The 27820-nt window shown below is 39.2% G+C and overlaps 2 protein-coding genes across 3 annotated transcripts in view; both read right to left on the bottom strand.

Annotated features, from left to right (window-relative positions):
- Positions 1-200: 200 nt before the first annotated feature.
- LOC121523647 (transmembrane protease serine 2-like) lies at positions 201-20528 on the bottom strand. The gene is made up of 13 exons (XM_041808587.1): positions 20505-20528; positions 20188-20311; positions 18197-18289; positions 17962-18075; positions 15475-15604; positions 13334-13444; positions 13215-13258; positions 10730-10889; positions 9481-9653; positions 7549-7644; positions 7133-7272; positions 4484-4636; positions 201-490 (listed from the first exon to the last, which is right to left on the bottom strand). Exons 1-13 carry the CDS (start codon positions 20517-20519, stop codon positions 473-475), a joined length of 1371 nt encoding a protein of 456 aa, XP_041664521.1. The 5' UTR covers positions 20520-20528; the 3' UTR covers positions 201-472.
- A 2290-nt stretch (positions 20529-22818) lies between these two features.
- The window catches only part of atm (ATM serine/threonine kinase), a 65062-nt gene continuing 60060 nt past the window's right edge, over positions 22819-27820 (bottom strand). For both annotated transcript variants that reach the window (XM_041804832.1, XM_041804841.1), the window contains exons 59-63: positions 26566-26652; positions 26200-26314; positions 25808-25871; positions 25575-25717; positions 22819-23833 (exon numbers count right to left, since the gene is read on the bottom strand). In XM_041804832.1, the coding sequence (XP_041660766.1) occupies positions 23653-23833; positions 25575-25717; positions 25808-25871; positions 26200-26314; positions 26566-26652 (590 nt within the window). In that variant the 3' untranslated portion in view covers positions 22819-23652. The remainder of the gene's footprint in view (positions 23834-25574; positions 25718-25807; positions 25872-26199; positions 26315-26565; positions 26653-27820) is intronic.

The raw sequence follows: 27820 nt of genomic DNA, 5'->3' as shown, positions 1-27820 counted from the left end.
AACAACGACGACCAACAAGCATGACACATTTAAAGTCATTTAAATCCCGTCTCTTCCCCATTCTGGTGCTCGTTTGAACCTCAGTTCCTGACCATGTCTACAGGCCTGAATGCACTGACTGCAGCAATGTGATTGGCTGATTAGATATTTGAACTGAAGGGCCTTGGTGAGTTCAAATTGAAACTGACATTTTGCAGACATAAGTAAAGACTTTTTATTATAGTAATAACAATAAATGAAACAAAAACTGTTCTAAAGATACTGCATGAAAGCATGGTTCTTATATGAGACCAGAGTCTGCAGCAGTGATATAAACAATAAAACTGTATCAGTAGGTATGAAGGTTGTATCAGTAAGAAAAGAGTCATGAAGGTGATGAAGACACTGTTGAGACATTCATTAAAAAATATTCTCTGAAAATGAGCTGAAATCATAAATGTACACCCCAGACAGGTCAGCTGTGGGCTCGCCGTCAGTCATCTTGATGCTTCTGTTAACAGAAAAACAAATTTGTGTCATTTTTTGCACATTATTTGTGTTTTGTGAAGCTTTTAACATCAAGAAAAACCCCATAGCATATTGTTAGCCACATAGAAAAATTGCTTAAGTCAGTTTTTGGCCAAATTGTGATATCTCTACTCTCCTAACGCTGCTGATGCCTTATTTTTCTGAACACCTTAAAACATGACTTATGCAGTTCTGCCATGAGGCTAACAATACTGAATGTTTAACACCGTTGATAGCATGGATCATCAACTACATTTGTACAAGGGCCAGCTTTTTCTTGGAAGACACCAAAGAAGCTGGACTTCCCAAAAACTCAATTTAACTAAATATTTTGGCCCCACTAACATAATTATTCAGTTCTTGTTTTTCCTTAATAAATGTACATCATTTCTGCTGTCAGCAGGGAGATCAGCCCCAGTCGCCTAAACTAAAACTGCCACTAGGGGGCAGTGGGATATTTTGGCAGCATATTTCTGGGGCTTGCATGTTGTCCATCTCTGGGTGTGATGCTAAAATGCTGTGTTGTGATTGGAGGGGAAAACAGGTGGGAAACCAGTCTATTGCTGTGGTCCTCTGGAGGGAAAAATTGAACTATGAAAATGCATGGAGTGGAAAGTTGACAGGGAAAATGGCCATTTTAATCAAGAATGGACTATGGACTAAGATTGATGGATGGATTTCTGTACAATGGATCAAACATTAAGCCAGTGTTTAAACTGCTATAGGGAGTTTTTGGAAAAAACATACCCTAAATACCATAACATCCTCTGCACATTTTGGGACTTTAAAAATCTTCTGGGGGCCGGATGAGAAGCTGTGGTGGGCCTGATTTGGCCCCCGGGCCGCCAGTTGATGATCACTGGTCTATAGTCTCTGTGAAAGCCACTGCCTCACTTTGGTACAAATATGAAAAGAGTTAGAGGCAGAGCCACTCAACAATAATTTGACTTTTTGCACTTTTTTTTTTTTTTTTTTGCTGTAAAACAGTTAAATCAAAGGAGAAATCCATGCTAACTACACACAACATGCCCAGCCGGTCAAACAGCACCCTGTCCCATTTACATGTATGGAAATGAGGAGTGTTCCAAAATTGGTCCAAAATGGCTCCTCTCAGACAAATAAGTCTCATTAGAGAACGCAACTAATCTACACAGACCAGCACTGACTGATACAGGCAGTTACAATGGCGCACATTAACACCAAATGAAACCAGGTATTAAACTGACACTTATCCTCTCTCCACCTTATTCAGTTGTTGCCACGTATCCCAAGATAAACTTTGCTCAACAAGCAGTAATATTCGTTTAAAAAACCTGTGAGCTGAAGTATTTGAGGAGCAGGAAGTTTAATGACTTCTCTCAGCTAAACTGACCAATCACCAAAGTCGTGTACTGACATGTCTGCAGTCACCATGGTTTGTGTTATGCAGTTCTCTATGGAGTTTACGCTTTGGTAGCGGCTACATCACGTGTTTTGTTGCTCTGATTGGCCCGTATGTGACAGACAGAACGTTCATCCAATCACCCTCTGAGTTTTTTTCAAAGGCTCTGCCATTTCCCGAACGCCGTCTGTGAGTGGTTTTCTAGATGGATGTGTAAAAGAAATCCATCTGGCATGCCAGTTTATGCCAGAACGAGTTCTGGGTAAAAAATAAAAGCATATTTCCTTTTTTTTCTGTATCATTCTGCCATCCTGGTGTTGGTGATTGAAGTGCAGTCAGTGAGTGATGTGCCACTTGGCATTTGGCGAAACAAGCTGAATGTTTGCACCTGTATGGCATTAGTGCAAATTCTTTAGTAGACAAGGTGCAAACCTGGCAAGTCTGTGTTATTAACGGCACAAAAGATCTCAGTGGATCCACCCCATGGTTTTTATTTTGATGAGTATGATTATAGAGTATTTAAAAATCATATTTTTAGTATTCTACATGATAACCCATTTTATGTTATATAACAGAATGCAAGTATTTTTATTTTACTGGCTCAGTAAAGTACAGGTTCATCAAAAAATAATCAGGATATCATGAGAAAGTTTTTTTCTCACTCCAGAATTTTAACAAATAAATTGAAACTTTCATTTATTATTGATTTATTAGACATAAATTTAAATATTTCTGACATTTGTTTTTGTTTTAATCTTGATCATTTCATCTTGGGGTTCATGAAAATCACAAATCTGGGGTTCTGCCAATTTTAGAATATAAATAGTACCCATAAATGAAAGGGTTTCTAATACAGAATTGTCAGCTTTCATAAAAACATTCATTTATGCATTCAGTACTTGGTTGGGGCTCCTTCTGCATCAGTGTGGTGTGGCATGGAGGCAAAAGTAATACCGTGGCTAGGAAACCAGTTACTAGTAGTTTAACCTTGAGCAGAGTCCTGCTGGAAAATGAAATCAGAATCTCAATGAAGCTCATCAACAGTCAGACGCTCCTGACCGCTGCTCTGAATCTGGACTTGTTGAAAACAGGACTTTGAGGAGGTGGTCTAAAGTACATTACAGATTAAAGTAAATACTGAGATCAGGATCCCAGAGTCTGGAGGAAGATCTGAGAGGCCTAGTATCCTAGGGAAGTCCAGTGTTTCCAGTCTCCAAAGTCAGTGATGGTTTGGGCTCCATGTCACCTGCTGCTGCTGGTACACTGGTCCTCGCCGTCAGCTGTCTACCAGGAGATTTTAGAGCCCTTCATGGAGATTCTGATTTCCTTTTCACCTGCCCAAAGTGAAGCCAGAACTACCAGACACTGGTTTACTGACCCTGGTATTACTGGGTATGATGGGAGCCATCCGGTCTAACCTCAACAGTACAGTCAAGCTGAAGGCTGCTATCGGAGCATCCTGGGCTTCATAACACCCCAGCAGGACCACAGGCTGATCGCCTCCATACTACGCCTCATTAGAGTAATAATTGCTGCTATCAGAATGCTTGGGATAACTCTCCAGAATGTTAAGTAATTTGCCTTGAAATGCTGGAATAATTTGCTGTTTGGATTTTTTTTGGGAAATTGTTTTTTTTACAAATGGTCAAGTATTTTTGTGTGAATTTAATTGGAAGATTTTTTTTTTTTTTTTTTGCATTTCTCATTAAGGACATTGCTTTGCAAGTTTTTGGGGTTGGATTGGGAATATAGCAGTATCCTTTGAACTTTTCTGGAATTTTTCTGGAATATTTTTGGAATTTTTGGATATTTCTGTCATTTTCATGGAACTCTTGCGTTTGAATGTTTTTTAATGAAACTCTTGGGGGATTTGCTTGAAAATGTTTGGGAACTTTCATGGGATTTTTGGGTGAAAGTTTTATTGGAATGTTCAGGTAATATAATCAAATTCACTGAAAGACTTAAGGATTATTTTAAAAAATATTGGGGTGTTTTTATAGGATACTTTCAAATGTGTTGGAGAATTTTTACAGAAATTTAAGGCACTTTTTTATTTTAGGGAATTGTGTGGATTTTGGGGAGGAAAATTTCCAAGAAATTCCAGTTCAAAGAGAAGCTGTTGTTTTAACTTACCAGAACCTTCTTATCTAAAATAATTTGGGGAAATTAGAAAACCTTTCCAAAGAAATGCTCAGGTCGCCCGGGGGTTGAAGCAGTAATTCATGCAGGAGCAGGCCCAACAAATCCTGAGAGCATAAATGACCATACTTTTCAGAAGTTAGACATTTCTGCATCATGGATCTTTTTTTCTATTGGTCTTACTGAATTTTCTGAGATAATGGATTAGTAGTTTTCATGAGCTCAAGATTAAAACAAGAATGGTGTGAAATATTTCTCTGTATGTATTATGAATCTGGAACATGTCTGAATTTGGTACTTTTCCAGAATGTTCTGATATTCTGAGATGGCCTCCAGCCTTCAGCTCAGCAGAGATAATAATAGACAAGTAAACTCCAACTATCATAGAAACCATCTCTCCTAGTAGGAACCAGGTATGCTAACCTACTTTAGACCTTTAGTCCTCTCTTCTATTACCTTCATCTGCTGGAAGATCCAGTCTAGGAAAAAATTAATTCTGCCATAAACAGCCGGTCTGTTACGCTCTGTGCAGTCTTGCCCCCAGATGCTGTCCCCTATGAGCCACCATACTCCGTCCTTCAGGAACACCAGAGGGCTGCCGCCGTCCGCCTGGGGAAAACATTAACACACCAATCTGAGCAATGTGTTTTTAATGAACTGTAACCCCTGATTTTCACACTGATCAGATTCCCACATTCAGACCTAAAATTAGTCCTTCAGACTGAGGAGCCTTTAAGGTCCTTCAAGGACTCTGGTCTATAAAAAAGAGCCGTTTAGTGAAGCACCAAAGTGGGGCTGTTTGTTGAACAGTGTTACCATGAACATAATACAGTGCTGGTCTGTTTGACTTCAAAGTGAGTTACACAACAGTGATCCAGATTCACTCAGGAACAGAAGGACTTTACAAAGCTCTGGTTATGAAACCATTCCCTCAATAAAGACTTTCTGATGGTTATCTTTACTTTTATTTTAGGATAACAGATTCTGCAGCTAAGACACTCAAGATGTACCAGAACATCAACCCCTATTCCAAAAAAGTTGGGGCACTGTGTAAAATGTAAACAAAAACAAAATGTAATGATTGTCAATGATCATCAACTACATTTGTACAAAAGACACATTTTTCTTGACAAATACTGTAGGGGACAGGCATTCGAATAAACTAAAATAAAATCAATATTTTGATCTAAATAAAATATTCTTGCTGTAATATTATTTTCTCTCAAAATTAAGGGATTGTTGTAGCCTTTATTTTCCTATCCTGCAGCCAGCCACAAGGGGGCGATTGGGATATTTTGGGGACATATTTCTGAAGCTCTTGTGTTGCCTATCACTGAGTTTGATGCCAATACGCTGTATTGTGATTGGCCAAAAAACGCATGCAGGAAACAGATCTTTTTTTACACTCTTAATGAGCGATAAGATGGAAAAAGTGATGCAAAAAAAAACAAAAAATGCCAGAATTAATTAAGAATGAACTGATGGGTATACACTTACTATAACTGCATGCTTCTTATTTGATGAGTCCTGAGAACAAAGGTTTTTTTATTTAAACTTTAAAATGAAAAAACAAACAATGGAATGCATTTGTTTTCACCGTCATAATTTCTTAATTTAATCTAATGTGGGGTCTGGGCCACCAGCTGAGGATCACTGTCATAATCCCATATTTTCTTCACAGTAGAACATAAACAACATATCAGGTGTTGAAACTGAGACATTTTACCTTTTCATGAAAAATATTAGCTTATTCTGAATTTGATGTCAGCAACACATCTCAGAAAAGTTGGGACAGGGCAAGAAAAGGCTGGAAAAGTAAGTGGTACTAATGAAAAATAGCTGGAGGAGCATTTTGCAAATAATTATGTTAACAGGTCAACAGGTCAGGTACATGATGACTGGGTATTAAAGGAGCATTTAAGAGAGGCAGAGTCTCTCAGAAGTTAGGATGGACAGAGGTTCACCGATCTGAGATAAAAAGGAAAAAAAAGAAGAAAAAAAAAGAAAACATCTGGAGCATTTTCATGTACCTCAGTGTAAAATTTTGAAGACTTTGGTTACCCCACCGTTTACAGTCCATAAAATCATCAAAAGATTCAAAGAATCTGGAAAAATCTCTGTGAGCAAGGGACAAGGCTGATGGTTAAATTGGATGCTGGTGGTCTCTGGGCCCTCAGGGGCCACTGCATTAAAACAGGCATGAATTTGTACTGGAAACCACTGCATGGGCTCAGGAACACTTCCTGAAATCATCGTCTTTTAACATGTTCCATCCACAAATGACAGTTAAAGCTGGATCATGGAGAGAAGAAGCCATATGTGAACACGATAAACAAAACACCGCCGTCTTCTCTTGACCAAAGCTCATTAACATGGACCGAAGAAAAGTGGAATACTGTTCTGTGGTCAGATCAATCAAAAGCTGAAGTTCTAAAGCCTGCATCTCTGATGGTATGGGGTTGCATTATGCCTATGGCTCCCATCCAGACGTCTCCTTCAGGGAGGGCCTTGACTATTTAAGCAACACAATGCTAAACCACATACCACATCCATCACAACAGCATGGCTTCTAGTCCAGGTCCTGAACTGGTCTGCCTACAGTTCAGACCTTTCACCAACAGAAAGCAATTAGGAACATTATAAAAGGAAAAATCCAGCAAAGAAGACCCAGGACTGTTGAGCAGCTAGAATCCTACATCAGACAAGAATGGGACAACATTCCTCTCTCAAAACTCCAGCAACTAGTCTATCCCAGACTGTTGTTAAAAGCAGAGGGGATGCTACACAATGGTAAACATGGCCCTGTCCCTTCTTTTTTGAGATGTGTTGCTGCCATTAATTTCAAAATGAGCTAATATTTTCAATGAAATGGTAAAATGTTTCAGATTCAACATCTTCATTGTTGTTTTTGTTCTACTGTGAATAAAATATGGGTTTATGAGATTTGACAATCATTGACTTCTATTTTTAAGTTCATATTACACAGCGCCCCAGCGTTTTTGGGTGTTTATATATCTGGCTCTCTAACATGTAATTTCAAGCCAATATTTGTACAGGATGTGGACTGTTTGTTTGTTATTAAAGATCACAGAAAGTGAGTCTTACCCAACATGTGCTGCCTGCTGTCTCCTCTCTGACACACACCATGTCCTCTGATATTCTGCCGCTGTAAGACGTGGAGTTGTTACAGTCTGCTGTGTCAATAAGAGAGACCGGAGCCTCCATCAGGGACAAAGAGCCGGAGTCTGTAAGATATTTTAGTGATCCATTTAAATAAACACCTTCTCCTGTTCAGTTTCTCTTATTTTAACAGTATGTTTGTGTCCACTGCACGGAGAAAGAAGCAGATCCCACCATGAAAATATAAAGCCCATGAGCGCCATCTAGAGGTAAAGAACTGACAGTACAAGCTGTGACAAAACAACTGAACATTGCAGTGTTCTAAAGAAAGCCTAATATCTGCATTAACACCTGAAATAACAATTCTGTTGTTGTCCATAATTTCATTAAACATGTCTCACCTCCAGTCCCATAAAACCGTGTTATCCAGCCTTCCTGGCCATCCGTGATGTTCAGACCAACATTAGGGAGGCACACAGGTGCAACGTTGGTCGAGACTAGAGAAGAGAAAAAAAAAGTTCTATGTTAAAAGGGAAAATTGTTGATGTTAAATATCAACATAAGCAGACATGAAGATTCCTCTGAAATGTAGTCGTAAATATCTGCCTGGATACAAGGCAAGGCCGCTTATAAGGGAGGATAAAAGAGGAGAGCTTTCTGGGGCCAGGCTAAACTGGGAGCCCATGGAGGTCAGCTAAACCACGGTCTAATTTAAAGTTAAACTGTCATTTATTTGTTTTACCTGAATAATAACCCCTCACATTTTTTATTTATGCTGCAGCACCATATAACCTTTTCAAAATGTAAACCCCTTTTCATAAAACACATTACTTTTTTATTAGTGAAATGGGTAAAAGTGGCATAAATGGATTAAAGGCAGCAAATGTGAATGAAAAATGTTCAACAAAAAGTTGTAGAAATGAGCAAAAAGGGGAAAAATGACTGTAAATTGACAGAAAAATGTGGAAAAAAGGGCAAAAAGCTGAAATAAAAAAAAAATGGTTGAAAAGAGACAAAAATGGAACAAAAGAGGCAAAAAAGTGGCAACATGGGCAAAAACAATTAAAAATGGGCAAAAAAGGCAAAGGACAGCTAAAGTAGGTAAAAGTTGCAAATGATTTTGCAGATATGGGCAAAAAGTGGCAGAAAATGCCAAAAAGGGGCAAAAAATTGACTCAAAGTGGTGACAAGTGGCAATCATAGATGGAAAGAGCAGTTTAAAAGTATCGTAAATGAATAATTTCAACATCAGAACCCACTGATTGACTTTTCATCTCATGAGGGAACTGTTAGCCAGGATGCTAACACCAACGCTAATGATCCAACACACGTGCACTGACGTCATCAATCAAGGACCCGTTCTCTGGGTTTGTCAGGGGCCCATCAAACTCTGTGAGAAAGACTGCGTGTACATGAAAACATTTGTGAAGTTTTAGGCAGGGCCAACAGACCTGCGTCAGCTGAAGTCTTTATCTTCGGGAATCCTCATTTCTGAAATGCACAGCAGCCTCCAGAATTCTCAAATGGAAGAAGTTTGGCACAACCAGACTCTTCCAAAAGCTGATCGCCTGGCCAAACTGAGCAATCAGGGAAGATGTGCCGTGACCAAGAACCTGATGGTGACTGAGCTCCAGAGATCCTGAGTGGAGATGGGACAAAGTTCCAGAAGGACAACCATCTCTGCAGACCTCCACTGACCTGGGCTTGATGGCAGACTGGGTAGACAGGGAGTCTCTCCTTTGTGCAAAAACATAAAAACTTGCTTGAAGTTTGCAAAAACCTCCTTGTGAACACAAAGCTGCAGGGGATCAGGTCTTGGTAGATTCCTGGTTGATCCAAACTTCCTCCATGTGAGAATTCTGTTATTGGGAACCTTCAGAGCAGCAGAATTGTTTTTCCTGTCTCTGAGCTCTGCAGGCAGTTCCTCTGACCTCATGGCCTGGTTTTTGCTCTGATATCAGTGTCAGCTGTGAGGCCTTCTATAGAGAGGTGTGCCTTTCCGAATCAGGTCAAATCAGTTTAATTCACCACAGGTGGACTCCAACCAAGGTGCAGAAACATCTCAGCAAAGATCAGAGAAATGAGGGGAACCAGAGCTACATTACAGCTTGTATTGTCTAACCCTGTATCATGTTTAAAAATTCACTGATATATCTTGATATTTCTTACCTTAACCGACCCATGTTTTTTTTTTTGTTTTATCTGCAGATTTATCTCAATAAGAGAAGTTAAAATGAGAAAAGTACCTCATTATATTCAGCATGAGTTCAGATGGACTGGTGTAAAATGTTTTGCATGTGTGTGTGTGTGTATGTAAATGTGTCTCTAATCACCTGTGTAGTCCAGAGGTTCAGACAGCCTCATCAGAGCGATATCATTCTTGCGTGATTGGCTGATGTGGCCTTCATGAGCTATGATGTGGCTCACAGAGTAGGAGGGGTTAAACAGAGTTCCCAGTGGATCCACAACCCCAGCATACACCGCCCAGTCTGCAGGACTGGAGACCCTGCAGGCACACAGAACCAGCAGAGTGAACTGATTTCAGCTGGATCGAAACACAACCACTGCTTTAGAACAGTGCTTCCCAACCTTGGGGTCTGGACCCCCTTGGGGGTCACGAGACACCGAGAGGGGGTCTCCAGATGCCCTAAAAAAAGACTAAGAACATTTTTTAAATAACACTGTTGCCACTTTACACCTTTTTTTTTTGCTATTTTACACTTATTTTTGTCCATTTTAAACTATTTCCACCACTTTTTTCTGCCTGTTTTTTGCCACTTCTGAACCAATTCTTGCCATTTAAACTTAATGTTGCCTCGGTTGACCCAATATTGCTACTATTAACCACTTTTATGCCCATTTTTCCCATTTTAACCACATTTCAGCATTTGATATGCCCATTTTTGCTAGTTTAACCAACTTCTGCCAAAAGTTAACCCTTTTTTGCCAGTTTATATCAATTTTTCATCAATGTCCACCAATTTTTGCCCATTTAAAACCATTTCAGCCACTTTTCAACTCCCTTTTACCACTATTTATGCCCATTTTTGCCACTTAAACCTATTTTCTTGCCATTGTATCTAATTTTGCCATTTCTAACCCATTTCTGCTACTTTTAAAATCCAATTTCACCAACTTTCCCAGCATTTTTTGCCATTATTAACCCAATGTAGCCATTTTTAAACCATTTTAATTCTTTTTCTTTTACGAAAGGGATTTACATGTTTGAGAAGGCTATTTACAACACAAATTATCAAAAAACACATTTTTTCTTTGATAAGAGTGTTTATTTTTTCAAGTTAAATATAAATATGGATATCACAGCTTAACTTCACAATGGACCATGGTTTTGCTGACCTCCATGGGCCCCCTGGTTGGCTGGGCACCAGAAAGCTCTCCCATTTACCCCCTTTATGGATGGCCTTGTCTACACACGACTATTCCAAATTGTGCATAACTGTGTTCAACCACCTTCAGGTACAGTGGGGGTCCCTGGTCTCTTGGACCTTGATTTTGGGGGTCATGGGCTGAAAAGGTTGACAACCACTGCTTTAGAAAATATAATAAAACCCAAGTTCTCACCTGGCCACACAGTGCGCTGCAGTAACTATCCAGTAGGGGGAGATGACAGCTCCTCCACAGCGATGAGAGCCTGCAACCTGCAGACTGACCTGCCAGGGCCAGGCTCCTGGAGAGGCAGACTGACCCCCAGCTCTGCTGGAGTTTACCCCATGCCCACAATCTACAGAAAAAAACACTAATGTTAGAGGAGATGTGTTTACTAGGGCACAGCTTTTACAAGAGGATGGGTAAAAAGAGGTGAAGTAACTGAAAGAGAGGAGTGAAAGTTCAATGGAGTGAATTTTAAACTCGGATTTGTCTTGTAATGTTGTCTGGTGTCATAAATGTGCTTTTCCAGGAATGTTGCAAGATGGGGTCCCACCAGAGGCTAATGACAAAGCAAACCCCGGGTAATATCTTTTGATAAGACACCACAATATGAGACTGAAACAACACATGCATGTACAAAACATTATAAATACTTTACTTGTAGGGCCCAAGCAGACCTTGGAGCAAGGACCCTATTGAAACTGAAGGAATTAATATTATTCTATCAAATAAACTGCTAATTTGGGAGCTTTTAAATGCTAAAAACTCAAGAAAAAAACTTCCAGAAAATTGTCCCCAGTGGTAATTTACACATTCTACTGGCTTTGTGTAAATCAATTTCCCCAAATATCACTTAGAGGACTGCGTGAGAGCTACAGGTATCAAGACAAGACAAAAAAAGTCCTGGGACCATCCTCTAAAACAGTGGTTCTCATCCTTTTCAGCCTGCGACCCCCAAAATAAAGGTACCAGAGACTGGGGACCCCCGCTGTACCTGAAGGAGTTTGAACACCACCAGAACATTCAAGAATAGCTGTGTGCAGACAAGGCCATCCATAAGGAGAGATAAAGGGGGAGGTTTCTGGGACCCAGCCAAACTGGGGGTCCAGGGAGGTCAGCAAAACCATGGTCCATTGTGAAGTTCAGCTGTGGAAACCGTATTTTATATTTGACCTGAATAATAACCACTCTCATCAACAAACAAATTTCTTCAATTATTCATTTGTGTAGTAAATGGCCTTCTTTAAAATGGGTTAAAATGAGTAAAAATGGGTTAATAATGGGAAAAATGTTGGAAAAGGTGATGAAATTGGATTTTTAAAGAAAACAAATAAGTTAAAAATGGCAAAAATTAGATTAAAATGGAAAAAATAACCAAAAATGGGTTAAAGTGGCAATAATGAGCACAAAAAGTGATAAAGAGGATTAAAAAGTGGCTGAATTGGCTTTTAAGTGCACTAAATTGGTGGAAATAAGGTGGACTAGGAAGAAAAATGGATACAAACAGGCAAAAATGGGTTAACTGTGATTTGAATGGGCAAAAAAGAGTGTAAAAAGTGGTTGATAGAGGCAACAATAGGCAGAAAAAAGTGATGGAAGGGGTTTAAAATGGACAAAAATGGGTTTAAGAGGAAAAAATGTGTTTTAATTGGTGTTAAAAAGTGATCAAAGAAGAGCAGGTGGCCTAGTGGTTAAAGGCACTCCCCATGTACGTGGGTGGTACCACTGTGGGGTTCGAATCCAGCCTGAGGCCCTTTACCGCATGTCTCTCCCCCACCCTTGACCCTGTTTCTGACTCTATCCACCATCCTCCTCTATCTAATAAAGGCACAAAAATAAATATTAAAAAAAAAAAAAAAAGTGATTAAAGAATATTCTTAGTTCTTTGTAAAGCATCTGGAGACCCCCTCTCAGTGTCTCACAACCCCCAGGGGGGTCCAGGCCCAATGTTGAGAACCACTGCTCTAAATACAGGAAACAATTTTTGTCCAAACATCGGTGTTTTTGCACAATTCACAACTTTCACATTTGAACAAACTAGTCAAAGGGATTTCATCAGAGATTTTTTTTCCTGATATTCTGGAGATAAAAAGTTATCAAAAGCTGGAGTTTTCACCATGTGGCGGGCTGTTACCAGTGGCTAAAGCTGTCAACTCCTTTTCTACTGTTTCGTTTGAGTTATCCCAGAAAACTTTTCAGTGCTTTTGACGATCATCACCAAACTTAACAGAGATGTTCATACTATCCATTCATGCATCTGTTTCATCACATTGTCACAGCGCCCCCTTTAGGCCAAATAAATATCTCTGTGTGACTTTTTCCTCACAGACCAGTCATGTAAGGTGGATGATCTTGGGTCTGCAGATGCATCATGACCACACCTACAAAAAAAGCCTGTTGGGCCATTCCCGAATCCCAACAGGGAGTCCAACAGCTTCATTTTTATTTCATAATAAGGCTTTTTTGATGGTGCTAAATGGCTTAACATGCCTCAAAGATCTACCACTACCAACAAACAGACTGCAGCTTTTATACAGGAAGAACTTTTATAATGGATTTTACAGTGCTTTCAAAACATTGCCATGACTGCTTTTGGCTACATGGGGAAACCCTCGTAGCGGTCTCTGCCTGGGGTCTCTGAATGATCAAAACTGACCCTGGTTGTGTAAGCACTTACCGGTACAGAACAAAGTCACCGCACTGTTGTTTGGACAGGTATTACTACAAAAAAAGAAAACAAAGAGGTGTAAGAGGATCCACATTTATTCAGCTTTGCAGTGTGACCTTCTCACTAACCTGAGGGCCAGCTGCTGCAGTAAAGATGCTTCAGGGTTAAAGTTCGACTTGACGCTCAGGAAACCATCTGTAGAGTCAGTCTGCTGTTGGCCTGATTTAAAATATGTGTTCCTGCCAAGCACAGTAAGGAAAATCCTCTATCATCATTATTATAAATGCTGAAATGAATGTATCAATTAATCAATCAATCAAGCTTTATGTTTATATCACCAATTAAGAACCAAAGTTATCTCAAGACACTTAAGAAAAGGCAGATTTTAGTTTGTAGTCTTTATTTTATTAGAAAACCCAACATTAACCACCAAAGCTCAGCACTAAGCAACATTTAGTCACGTTACAGTGGAAAGGAAGAAACGTCCCAGCCTTCTGCTGAAGCTGTGCTGGGATTGAGACGGGGCAGGGGTTAGCAAAGAGAGAGAGAAGAGGGGGATGGAGAAAGGAACAAAACAAGCAGAGCAACAGCAATGAATAAGATAAATTCATGGTTGGTCTCATCATAAATCCAATCTTCCATGTTTTTGGATATGTCCCTAATGATGGTGTATGTAAACTATATTGCCAAAAGTATTTGCTCACCTGCCTTGACTCACATATGAACTTCAGTGACATCCCATTCTTAATCCAGAGGGTTTAATCTGACGTGGGTCCACCTTTTGCCGCTATAACAGCTTCAACTCTTCAGGGAAGGCTTTCCACAAGGTTTAGGAGTGTGTTTATGGGAATTTTTGACCATTCTTCCAGAATCGTATTTGTGAGGTCACACACTGATGTTGGACCAGAAGGCCTGGCTCTCAGTCTCCGCTCTAATTCATCCCAAAGGTGTTCTATGGGGTTGAGGTCAGGACTCTGTGCAGGCCAGTCAAGTTGATCCACACCAAACTCTCTCCTCCATGTCTTTATGGACCTTGCTTTGTGCACTGGTGCACAGTCATGTTGGAACAGGAAGGGGCCATCCCCAAACCGTTCCCACAAAGTTGGGAGCATGGAATTGTCCAGAATCTCTTGGTATGCTGAAGCATTCAGAGTTCTTTTGACTGGAACTAAGGGGCCAAGCCCAGCTCCTGAAAAACAAGCCCACACCATAATCCCCCCTCCACCAAACTTTACACTTGGCACAATGCAGTCAGACTAGTACTGTTCTCCTGGCAACCGCCAAACCCAGGCTGGTCCATCAGATTGCCAGATGGAAAAGTGCGATTCATCACTCCAGAGAATGTGTCTCCACTGCTCTAGAGTCCAGTGGCGGCGTGCTTTACACCATTGCATCCCATGCTTTGCATTGCACTTGGTGATGTATGGCTTGGGTACAGCTGCTCAGCCATGGAAACCCATTCATGAAGCTCTCTACCACTGTTCTTGAGCTAATCTGAAGGCCACATGAGTTGCCTTCGTTCCCAATGGCTTCCACTTTGTTATAATACCACTGACAGCTGACTGTGGAATATTTAGGAGCCAGGAAATTTCACCACTGGACTTGTTGCACAGGTGGCATCCTATCACAGTACCACGCTGGAATTCACTGAGCTCCTGAGAGCGAGCCATTCTTTCACTAATGTTTGTAGAAACAGTCTGCATGCCTAGGTGATGATTTTATACACCTGTGGACATGGAAGTGACTGGAACACCTGATTTACATTACTTGGATGGGTGAGTGAATACTTTAGGCAATATAGTGTATATACATATATAATATATGAAGATGTAGCAGTTCCATCCACACCTGATATAAGAGAGTGAACATTGAAATATTAGCATTAGCTGCTAAGATGATGAAGTTCATTTTAGAGCTGCTCTGCTTTAACGGCTATAATTACCTCCCTTTTTCATGATCAAAGTAATTGCAAAATAGAATAAGGATGGTCAGTCTAATACTTCATATACTGTTACCATTATTTCTGCTTTTTGCCTCATAGAAGAAAACTAGCTTATTGTTAAACTTACAGTTTGTTTGTCTCTACCAATCTCTCCCCAACACAGCTTCAACAGACCATCATGAGTCTGGTTCTAGAAATGCCTTTTTTGTGAAATATCTTGACATAACACTTTATAATATTATGATTCCATGCATTTAAAGATTAACTGACTGATATGACATACAAACTGTAATATCTCAGATATCAGAGAAACAGTGTGAGTCTGACCTGCTGAATCCAATCTGTCTGCAGCTTGCTCTGCCCGCTACGTCACTCCAGCCCTGAGAGCAGACGGTTCTCCAGGTTTTACTCTGAGTTGAGTAGATTTGGAGCAGGAAACTGGAACCATGCACCCTCACTGACCACCAGAGGTTAAACAAAACAAAACAACATGTAAAGAAGGGGCAGAGAGGAGCACAGCCAACGGAAACCAGAGAGAACTATGGAGGGGCAGTTTTAATGCTTAGATGCTATCATAAAGAGTTTTCCACTTGAAGTTTCTGTATAAATTTGACTTTTTATGCTGTCAATAAGAAAAAGGAAAACTAAACCTTTTGGGAAAGGTTGCATGTTTGCGTGACAAAAACGACTATAGCGAAAAGTCTATGATGTATGGAAGCACTACACAGGCATCCATGTCTTATTTTTACTCAGATTTTTTTTGAAAAACATATTTTTTTCTTCAGGATCTTGCATTATTTTAGGATAACAAAGATGGATTTGCCATGGTTATTAGTTCATTTGTAGGGAAAAACAAATTTGACCTGTTATTATAGGATTGATTGATATAGAATAAAAAACTAAATGCATGCATGCTCTCTGGGCTTTTATGACTCACTTTTTAAACATGTTTGTTTTGTCCTCTGTCTTTGTTCAGTTATATGTTTTCCTCCATGTAAGGACCAACCTGCATCAGTTTTCATTGCATATTTTAGAAAATTTTGGTTGCCCTGGGGCTTGACCAGTGCAACCAGTTTAAAACCATTGTACTGAACCATGGAGAACAAACTCAGATGGAGTACTTTATGTAAGAAGTTTCCTCAGTCTGTGAAAGTACAGTGCCGTGAAAAAGTATTTGCACCCTTTCTGATTTCTGAGTTTTTTGCTTATTTATCACACTTAAATGTTTCGGATCATCAAACCAATTTTTATATTTCACAAAGACAACACAAGTAAATACAAAATGCAGTTTCTGAATGATTATTTAACTTTTCAAGGGGGGAAAAATCCAAACCTATCTGTCCCTGTGTGAAAAAGTAATTGCCCCCTGAACCTAATACCTGGTTGTTCCATCCTTGGCAGCAATAACTGAAATCAAGCGTTTGTGATAACTGCTGATGAGTCTTTCTCATCACTGTGGAGGAATGTTGTCCCACTCTTCTTTACAGAATTGTTTTAACTCAGCCATATTGGAGGGTTTTCCAGCATGAACTGCCAGTTTAAGGTCACACCACAGCATCTCGGTTGGATTTAAGTCCAGACTTTGACTTAGCCACTCCAGAACCTTCATTTTGTTTATTCTGATCCATTCAGAGGTGGACTTGCTGGTGTGTTTCTGATCGTTGTCCTGCTGCATAACCCAAGAGTGCTTGAGCTTGAGGTCATGAACTGATGGCCGGATGTTAGCCTTCAGGATTTTCTGGTAGACAGCAGAATTCATGGTTCTATCAATCACAGCAAGTGGTCCAGATCCTGTAGCAGCAAAGCAGCCCCAGACCATCACACTGCCACCATCATGTTTGACTGTTGAAATGATATTCTTTTTAACAAATGCTGTGTTTTTACTCCAGATGGAACGGGCCGCACACCTTCCAGAAAGTTCAGCTTCTGTCTGGTCAGTCCACAGAATATTTTTCCAAAAGTCTTGGGGATCATCAGGATGTTTTTAGTCAAATGTGAGATGAGCCTTTGTGTTCTTTTTTGTCAGCAGTGGTTTTGACCTTGGAACTCTCCCATGATGCCATTGTTGCCCAGAGTCTTTCTGATGGTTGAATCATGAACTCTGACCTTAACTGAGGCCAGTGAGGCCTGCAGGTCTTTGGGTGTGGTTCTGGGCTCTTCTGTGACCTCCTGGATGAGTCATTATTGCACTCTTGGAGTCATTTTGGTTGGTCGACCACTCCTGAGAAGGTTCACCACTGTTCCCAGTTTTCTCCATTTGTGGATAATGGCTCTGACTGTGGTTCTCTGGAGTCCCAAAGCCTTGAAAAAAATTGTAACCTCTTCCAGACTGATAGATTTCAATCACTTTGTTTCTCATGTGTTCTTGAGCTTCTTTGGATGGTGGCGTGATGTGTTTCTTTCTGAGATCTTGTAGCCTACTTCACTTTGTCTGACAGCTTCTATTTAAGGGATTTCTACATTCAGCTAATCTGGAGGTAATCAGGCCTGGGTGTGGCCAGAGAAACTGAACTCAGCTTTCCAAGAACTGTGGTTAATCACAGTTAACTCATGATTTAACAAGGGAGGGAATTACTTTTTAACACAGGGACAGATAGGTTTGGATTTTTAAAAAAAAGAAATCATCACTCAGAAAGTGCATTTTGTATTTACTTGGGTTGTCTTTGTAAAATATAAGAATTGGTTTGATGATCCGAAACATTTAAGTGTGATAAATATGCAAAAACTCAGGAATCAGAAAGGGGGCCAATACTTTTTCACGTCACTGTAGCTGTGTCTATCTTTGGATCACTCTGGGATTATGGAGATATTTACCACAGTTAGCCTCATCCTGGCCTGCAGGACAGTCCATCACTCCATCACACCACTGAGACTCCCACACACAGCCCCCATCCCCACACTGAATCCCATGAATACAGGCAGAGGAGTCTGGGATACAGGAGGACAAAGAGGAAATCAGTGCAGTTGATGCTGTATAGTCGTGTATTTAAGGTCAAATCCTCATCATTGCTAATCTGTGTGAGCTTCTGGGTTTTAAATCTGCACTCACAGTAGTAACCGAGGAGGATCCCAGCCAGCAGGAGGAGCAGCAGCAGGCTGATCACAGCAGCCACAGTGAAGTTCACACACTTCTGTCTGACATCTGAGGAGAGAAACACACAGACACTGTGACTCCACGCTCATTTATGAAGCTGCTCAATAATTACTCTTCCTGTCCGGATGATTTTTTTCCTGTATAAAGAACTGTAAATATTGTATAAAATCCTATGACTACATATTTGTATTTAAGAAAATGTCATTTGATACTAACTTTAAAAAACAAAAAAGAAAATTTCTGTAGTATAAGAGCCAGATTTTGTTCAAATTAGCTTTCAATTTTATCCATTTACTTAACGAATATTTTAGTGTTATCTGCATCTTCAACATGAGAAACCACAGTTATTAAATGAATCTTTTTTTCTTAAAACCAAAATTACAGACTATTTTCCATATAATACATGTATATGTGTTTAATCAGGGGTGGAAAGTTACTACTTATATTTACTGAAGTTACTGTCATTCAGTAGCTTTTATGTGCTCTTGTGCTTTTTTTATTCATTTTTGGGGGAATGTTGTTCTTTGTTATAGTTCAAAAATAAACATCAAATATTGAGTAAAATAATAATACTAATAAAAGTTAAATGAGGATGTTTAAACTCTTCAACAACATGAAACAAGCCCAATGTTTGGTTTTGACCACACATGATGGCCTCTTTATTATCATGTGACTTCACCTAAACAATCTGGTTGGAGAGCCATACTCTTCTGTTTTCAGTGAGGAAAGATCATTTTAAGTTCTCAACTCCCCAGTAGTTCACCAGCACTCAGCCCAGGGGCCAAATCTGACCTGTGAACGATTATATCTGGGCCCCAAGATCATATCATATCTGTATATTAACTGGCCCACCAGAATGAGGTCTGCAGATTTCCTCCAGCATATCATAGCTGGACTTTATATGTCACATTTATATCTTTTAGAGTCCCAATTTTCAACTTTAAGTCATATTTTGACCTTTTCAACTCGTTACATTGGCTTTTTAATCCCATATTTTGACTTTTAAACATATGATTTGAATTTTTTTTTCTCATATTTTGCCATTTTAAATTAATAATTTTTACTTTTTATACCATATTTTGACCTTTAACACTCTCAATTTTGAATTTTTAACTTTTTTCATTTTAAATTCTAGCTCATATTTTGACATTTTCAGCTCCTAATTTTCACTTTTAATTCCATATTTTGAACTATCAGACTCACAATTTAAAATTTAAGTCATATTTTGACTCTTAAACTCTTGATTTAAAAATTGATTTCATATTTCCACCTTTCAAACTTATGATTTCAAATTTCTCCTAGTATATTTGCTCTTTAAAACGTTTTTCTGTTTTTAGTATCATGTTCTGATCTTTTGAACTAACAAATTGGATTTTTTTTCCAAGATTTGAGCCTTTAAACTTATCATTTTTGCTTTTGAAATTTCCAAATTATTTATCATCAGTGCTGTTTTTTCATATTTTATTACTGCTGAAAATGATGTTAATAGTTTATGGTTGAATGTTGACCCTGTTAGACCCTCAGGTTAGACCTAAATCCAGAATCCAGCCCCTGCTATGATTGAGTTTGACCCCCCTGGTGTAGAGGCACACAATCCAAGATGCTTTAAGTCCAGTGTTTTCAGTTTCCACAGCCATGATGATCTGGGATGCCATGCTGGTGTGTTTATTTTAGTCAGAGTCAGTGATACTGGCTTCAGGGTTTTTAAGGACTGTAAGCCACTATCATCAAGATTACAATAAAAAAACGCTCAAAATATTTCACTTCATGTGTAACAGATAAAAAATGTCACATTTAACTATTAATTTTCATCAGTATTTCATTAACAGATGAACCACTGATGCACACAGCCATATAAAACACTCTTTTATATAAAAAACGTCTTATTTTTACATTTAAATTAAAGCTGCTCTATTTCTTGGTCAGGGAAAATGTGAGCAGACTACCTTTGTGTTTGGGGATGGAGCTGCTGATCTCAGGAGGGGGATTTGGAGTCAGATGATGAACATACTGAGGCTTCACATCTGCACTGCTGCAGGGAGGAAGTTTCCAAGTAGTAGAGTCCAGATACTAGTGGTAGAGCATAGATATTCAGAGCAGACTTCACAACTGTTCTCCCCTTATAAACATTTATGTTGGCCAGACAAAAATGAAGTTAGCTCAAACATGAATGTAGGATAGTCATAGCCAGTATTTTTTAGCTATTTTTAATGCTGGTATTTTAGTGTAAACTAATAAGAGTAAAAAATCAATGATCACTTACCGGGTTGGCAGTCATCTTCTGTTCCTCAAAACAGTTCTTTCAAATTTACAGATTAATATGGTTGGATAAGATTTCAAACATTAATCTCACATGTAGACAGTTGTATGAATGTCCACTCACAGATCCAACAGTAATGCTAGCTAGCAGAGATTTTTCTGCTGTAGTCCCTGAACAGATAAAAATGAGATCTGCAGCCGCTCCTTTCACTTTTCCCTGCTCTGTTCTCTAATTCCTCACACCTCAGGACTACTTCAAAGAGTCTGTAGGATCTGAAGAGTGGCCACACCTCAAACTTCATTGGCACTGGTTTAAAGTTTCCCTCCTATGCACACAAAAGTAGAAAAGAGCTCTCTGGTATAAACACACAGGTGTTATCTGCTGTCTGTCAGCCTCGACAATGGAAAGGTACCACGTTTAATGAAGTGTATACCAGCAAATACGATAGGCTACAATACATGAGTGAATGACTGTTTAATAAGCACACAAACATCTGTTAAATACTACCTCTATTCCAAAAAAGCTGGGGCGCTGTGTAAAATGTAAATAAAACCAGAAGTCAATGATGGTCAAATCTCATAAACCCATATTTGATTTACAATGGAACATAAACAACATATCAGATGTTGAGACTGAGACATTTTAACATTTCATGAAAAATATTTGCTCATTTTGAATTTGATGGCAGCAACACATCCGAAAAAAGTAGGGACAGGGCAAGAAAAGGCTGAAAAAGTAAGTGCTACAGCTGGAGGAGACTTCTGGAACCAATTAGGTTAACTGTCAACAGGGCAGTAACACGACTGGGTATAAGAGGAGCATTTCAGAGAGGCAGAGTCTCAGAAGTAAAGATGGGCAGAGGTTCACCAATCTGCAACAAAAAGTATCTAAACCTGGAATAATTTCAGAAAAATGGTCCTCCGTAAAATTGTGAAGACTTTGACCATCCCACCATCTACAGACCATAATATCATCAAAGATTCAGAGAATGAATGTGAGCAAGGGACAAGGCTGAAGGTCAGTATTGGATGCTGGGGATCTTCTGGGCCCTCAGGAGCCACCGCATTGAAAACAGACATGATTCTGTACTGAAACCGCTGCATGGGCGCAGGAACACTTCCAGAAATCACTGACTGTCAACGCAGTTGGCCGTGCCATCCACAAATAACAGTTAAAGCTGGATCATGGAGAGAAGAAGCCAACAGGATCCAGAAACACTGCTTTCTTCTCTGGACCAAAGCTCATTTAACATGGACTGAGGAGACATGGAAAACTGTTCTGTGGGCAGATGAATCAACATTTGAAATTCTTTTTTTGGAAACCTTGGATGAAGGGTCCTGCAAAGGAAAGAAGAGAGGGAGCATCCAGCTTGTTCTCCTGGCTCAGATCTAAAGCCTGCATCTCTGATGGTATGGGGTTGCATTAGTGCCTATGGCGTGGGCAGCTCTAACATCTGGAAAGGAACTATCAATGCTGAGGAGAGAGCTTTTAGAGCAACATATGCTCCCATCCAAACAACGTCTCTGTCAGAGGAAGCCTCACATGTTTCAGCAAGACAATGATAAACCACATCCATCACAACAGCATGGCTTCACAGGAGAAGAGTCTGGGTGCTGAACTGGCCTGCCTGCAGTCCAGACCTTTCACCGACAGAAAACATTTGGAGCATAAGAAAAGAAAAAAATCCAGCGAAGGTCTAGGACTTTTGAGCAGCTGGAATCAGACAAGAATGGGACAACATTCCTCTCACAAAACTCCATCAACTGGTCTCCTCACCTCCCAGATGTTTACAGACTGTTGTTAAAAGAAGAGGGGATGTTACACGATGGTAAACATGACCCTGTCTCTACTTTTTTGAGATGTGTTGCTGCCATCAAATTCAAAGTATCTTTCATGAAATGGTAAAATGTCTGTCTCAACATCTGATATGTTGTTTCTGTTCTATTGTGAATCAAATATGGGTTTATGAGATTTGACAATCACTGACTTCTGTTTTATTTACATTTTACACAGCGGTTGTACATATTTATCAACTACTAATCTACTAGAAGAATAATTGAACAAAACGTAGATTAAATGGGGTTTTATTGCTTCCTGTCTTATTTTCTAAGTGTACAGCAATGATGTTTCAGAGTAACGTCTGTGATGGATCAGCTGACTGGCAGGTTTTTGGTAAATCACTGAAACTATCACACATCTTTAAACACTGTAGAGACTCTGGAAGATTGACATCACAACATAATTTTTAGAAAGAAGATAACAGAACCAACAGCTAAACTCAAACAAAATTTCAAGTGCAGTCTCTTTAAGGCCTTGGTTACATTCATAAGGAATTTATTCTTTGTAAAGGGCTATTACAAATAATAATTCATTGAATAAATCAGCTACAAACAGAGAACATTCACATATAAATGGGTTTCATAGAAAAGAAAAACACTCTTGCTTCAACAGTAGACATGTCCTTTCTGCAAACATGCCCCATCCATTTTAGCACCACAGTTAATGGTCCTTGTACAACACTTTCAATCTGACAGATGGCTTTAACGACCAGTTTAGTTACTATAACTGTTTAGGAAGGATAAATGCATACGTTTCTAGTTTATGTGCAAAGCAGCAGAGATGAAGGAAACATTTACTTTTGACCGTCTTGAGTTCTGATCGTGGCAATAAAGCTTTCATTTTGTTAAACTACATGGAATAAATTTGCTTTACCATAAAATCTGGAATATAGGTTGCATTGGTGGTCTGTTTTTTGGGCTTCCCTTAGAAGGAAAGAAAGAATTAAACCGTCTTCCTGCATGATAATTTCCATTGCATTCAACAAAGTCTACAACATGTGATTCTGCATCCTAGCACACTGAGGGCTGTAAAGCAGCTGCCTGCATACACAATGAATGAGGTGATTTTTTAACAATGTCAGGTGTAGAGCAATGTGTGACAGTGACACCTGTACCTGTGATACAGTACTTTACACCAGTCAAAGCCAACTTTTTAGATCAAAAAGCCCAAAGTAATGAAAGTGCAAAATACACCAGCTTTCATGGTAAATATTAAACATTAAAACGTTGTGTTTCTGCAGCATAACATCCATGTGGGTCTCAGTTCCTTATGCCTCAGTCTCACGCTGCCAACAGTGTACCTTCCCCCAGGTCTACACCCAGGCCTGCCAACCAGGAAAGAGTCTGCTGAGGTTTTTGGGGTCCATGGCTTGTTGGATGAGCAGGTTGACCTGCCCTCCGATGCTGAGCACTGTGCCCTCCTCCACCCCCTTCAGCTTCTCCTGCAGCCTCAGCAGCACACGCTCAGCCACTTTGTTAAAGCTCTGACTGTCACTGTTAAAGGAAGAGTATCAGTGAATGGGCAGATTTTTAACATATGTATAGTAAACAAAAAATAATGATGTTTATTGGGAAAGAGACTGTGCATATTAATGAACAATGCTAGTAAAATACTCGACAGTGTAAATGTAGCCACTGGCTATTTTCACTCCATTTCCTGATGCTGCTCTTCAAAATAAAAATCTTGAATGATGATAAGCATTGGAGGCTTTTATTGTGACAGAATTAGTAGGAATAGAAAGTGTCCATTATCGGATACTAAACTTCAGCAGCGCAACGCTAACAGGCACGATTGAACTGTGGCTGCTTAGAGAGAGACAAAGCCACAACCCACTTCTTTTAACCACAGGACTAAGGACAAGTGAACTACGGATTAAAATACTTTCAGCAGGTCAGATGTGTGGTCCTGCTGCATTTAGTTCTAGTAAAAAATAGACAAACACGTTTACATTGACAGAAGGAATGCCAAACTCAAGGACCAGGGGCCAAATCCACCCTGTGAAACAGTTAAATCTGGCCCCCAAGATGATCTCATATTTCTGTTCTAACTGGCCCATCAGTATGAGGTCTGCAGATTTCCTCAAGTATAAAAATGTGAACTTATCCTTGATGATTTAAGATATCCTTAAGTCATAAAATCTGAAAAAGGAGTAAAAATAGTTAGACGAAAAGTCAAGAATGTGGGACAAGAAATTAATTTCTGTTTTAATTTCATATTTTCAATTTTGCATCTAACAATTAAGACTCAAATGCAGGATTTTGACTTTTGATTTTGTACTTTGAGCATTTTAACTCATGATTTCGACTTCTTATGTAATATTTTGAGATTTTAGATTTATAATTTATAATCATCTCATATTTTCAAACCCTTTACTTTGACTTTATAATCCCATAGTTTGACCTTTTAAACAATTTAAAAACCTGAATCGTATTTTAGCTTTTAATTTCATGATTACAAATTTTATGTCATATTTTGAATTTAAAAACTCATGATTTTCATTTCTTTCTAATATATTTGCCCTTAAAAAACATTGTTTCTCAATTTCAATTTCATTTTTGACCTTTCTGAACTAATAAATTTACTTTTCTCAGATTGTGAGCCTTTATACTTAACTTTTTCACTTTTAACATTTCAAAAGCATTAATCATCAGTGCTACAGTTATTAGTTTTTTCATGTTTTATAACCTGTGAAATGAGGTTAACAGTTTTGGTTAAAAAGGTGACCCTGTCAGGCCCTCAGGTTAGACCTGACAGTTAGAATCTGGCCCCTGCTGTGATTGAGTTTGACACCCCTGCCTTACAGTGAACTGGCTCTGTGACATAGAGGAGACTGAAGTCAGGGATTAAATTTACTGTTTTCTGGTACAAATCTCTGTTATGATGTTGTTAATGACTGTAGGCCACTGTGGCTGATAGATTTAGGAAATTTACCTCACAATGAACAAAAACATGGTAATTTGACTTTCAATGAAGGCAGTGCCATCAGCTAACAACAGATCATTAGGGGGGAGGGGTAATTTCCCATCAAGACAGGTGATGTCATGGGCTGCTAGATTTGCTCAGCTCAAATTAAAGCAAGCCAGGAAAGGTGAACAACTTTCTGATGGTCTTAATTTAAAAATTCAGACACACATAGATCTCAGTCTTTTCACATGTTTACAGCAACCTTATTCCAACATCTCTAGACACAAAGTTTGGATTTCACTTTACAGGGAAACACTCAGAAAAACACACCTGGATTTTCGCTGGTTGTCCATGACCTCTCCACCAATGGTAGAGCTAAGAGTTGCATTGAGCTCCTGCTGTTCATCATGCTGCAGGTAAAAGGCCTTCAGTGGATTCATGGTCCAGTCAAATAAAGGGTCATACAGAAGCACCTACAGGAAGCAGAAACATAAAGACAATGTTAGTAATGTGGTGAATGTGTCTGCGGTTGGGGTGGGGGGCTGGCGGTACTCTGCTTTTACCTCTACAATAGTTAGCAGGGCTTCCTGAGAACCTCTCATCACCTCCATCGTCTTCTCACAACACCTGAGAAAACAGGAAAGACAATAAAACGATGGCAGAGCAAAACAATACTGCAAGAAAAACCAATGGCTTGAAGTAAAAATGTTTTTAAACACATTTAGATAGAATTCTACTATTGTATTACTGGATTTTTTTTTTCTGCAAACCAGTGCGCTATTAAAACTTCTGCAGACTGATTTTTCTTTTAATAACAAAGCTTGGTAGGAAGATCACATGATGGCTGACTGAATGGTTGGATGTGGTATGATTTGAAAACAGATTAAGTTAGTAAATGTGTGCTTTAAGGTCAAAATGTATAGACCGATGTTAATGCTTTAACATTTTTCCTCACCTCCTGAAAACTCCTTCCACTCCTGTGATACCCATCCCATCCACGATGTCTCTGGACAGTCTGAAGGGGACCGTCTCAGGGGTGGGGAGGATCTTCCCCTGCTCAAAGGCCACACCTAAACACCAAGAGAATGCAAATTAAGAAGAGACAAGAGTAAAGCCCATGAGGTGAACCTGGAAAGCTCTCTGGAACATCATGAAAGCCTGTCTGCTCACACCGCTGCAGCTGAGGAAGATGATTTCTCACATCAGCTGCTGAGTTTGTAACATTAGTCTCAGTTCACAAGGTTATCATCTAAACAACCTTTCTGATTAAAGGTGAAGAATAAACGTTCCACTTATACATCTGAAGAGTGAATAATTTTACCTAAATCAATGTGCACCAGCTCAGCCGTCTGCTCATCAATCAGAATATTCTGGATGTGTCTGTCACCGAGTCCCACGATGTAGCCGACTGCAGTCAAAACCAGAAAAAGAACATTTCATTGTGTATCACTGTTGTCACCTTTATTATATATGATAGAATAAAAAAAATAAATAAGTGGTTCACTACAGGTGGGTTTGGAAACAAAGTTTAGATGGACCTCAGACACGGACGAGCAGCTTGTACAGGTACATCTCAAAACATTAGAATGTCATGAAAAAATTCAACATTTTTGTCACTCATTTCAGAAAGTGAAACACATATATTTTATAGACTCATTACACATACAATGAATTATTTCAAGCCTTTATTTCTTAAAATGTTGATTTTTATGGCTTTACAGATAATGAAAACCTCTAGTATATAGTTTATAATATAGACATTTAAATTCTCTTTATTTTAGTGGGCCCTAATTACCTAGTAGTTTTATAGTAATGAGCAGAAATTATGTAGTAATTTTAAAGAATAGGGTGGTAATTACATAGTAATAAGTTTGCATTTAACCAAGTAATAACTCCAAAATATGGAAAATGAAGTAAGAATTTACCTAGTAATAATGTATTTTCATCAAGTAGTTCCTCATAATATTGTGGTAATATTGTTTTTGACCCTAACCCTAACCCTCTACGGTGCAGTCAGGCATTGTGGAGAGGTCGATGGGAGACGAGATTTCGTAACTCTTTTAACCGGAACTCTCTCAATATTTTGGCATCAAACATTTTGGCAATTCTCTGGTAATTAGGTGGTATTTTTCAGTAATGTCTTAGAAATAAGATACAAATTGTCTATTTAAGCTGACTGATAATTACCAGCAGTGGTGGCTGGTCAATAGGGGGCGCCAGCCCCCCTCCATCACTCTCTCCACAAAGAAAGTCAGATCTTAAGATCAATGAATAGATTTTTTAAACATTTTCTTTAAATATCAATGAATTTATATTAATATAGATAAACTCTATCATGCACTGTATAAAGATGATTTATTAAGAGATTTACATGTATCATGTGCAATAAATCGGTTGATCACAAACATTCTACGCGTTTGCTTTACTTCCTGTTCACTCATTTCCTCCCTGGGGTGCTGGGCTCCTGCGCCCACAGCCTTCCATAGATCTTTGTTATAAGCTGCACATGCACATTCACTCCTCTTCGATACAACAGATAGGACTTCTGTGGGCACAACACAACGGCGCCCCCGCAG

This window comes from Cheilinus undulatus, linkage group 2 (assembly GCF_018320785.1).
Source record: "Cheilinus undulatus linkage group 2, ASM1832078v1, whole genome shotgun sequence".
In the NCBI taxonomy this organism is placed as follows: Eukaryota; Metazoa; Chordata; class Actinopteri; order Labriformes; family Labridae; genus Cheilinus; species Cheilinus undulatus.
The sequence above is the reverse complement of the archived record's forward strand: the minus strand, read 5'-3'. Positions and strand labels throughout refer to the sequence as shown.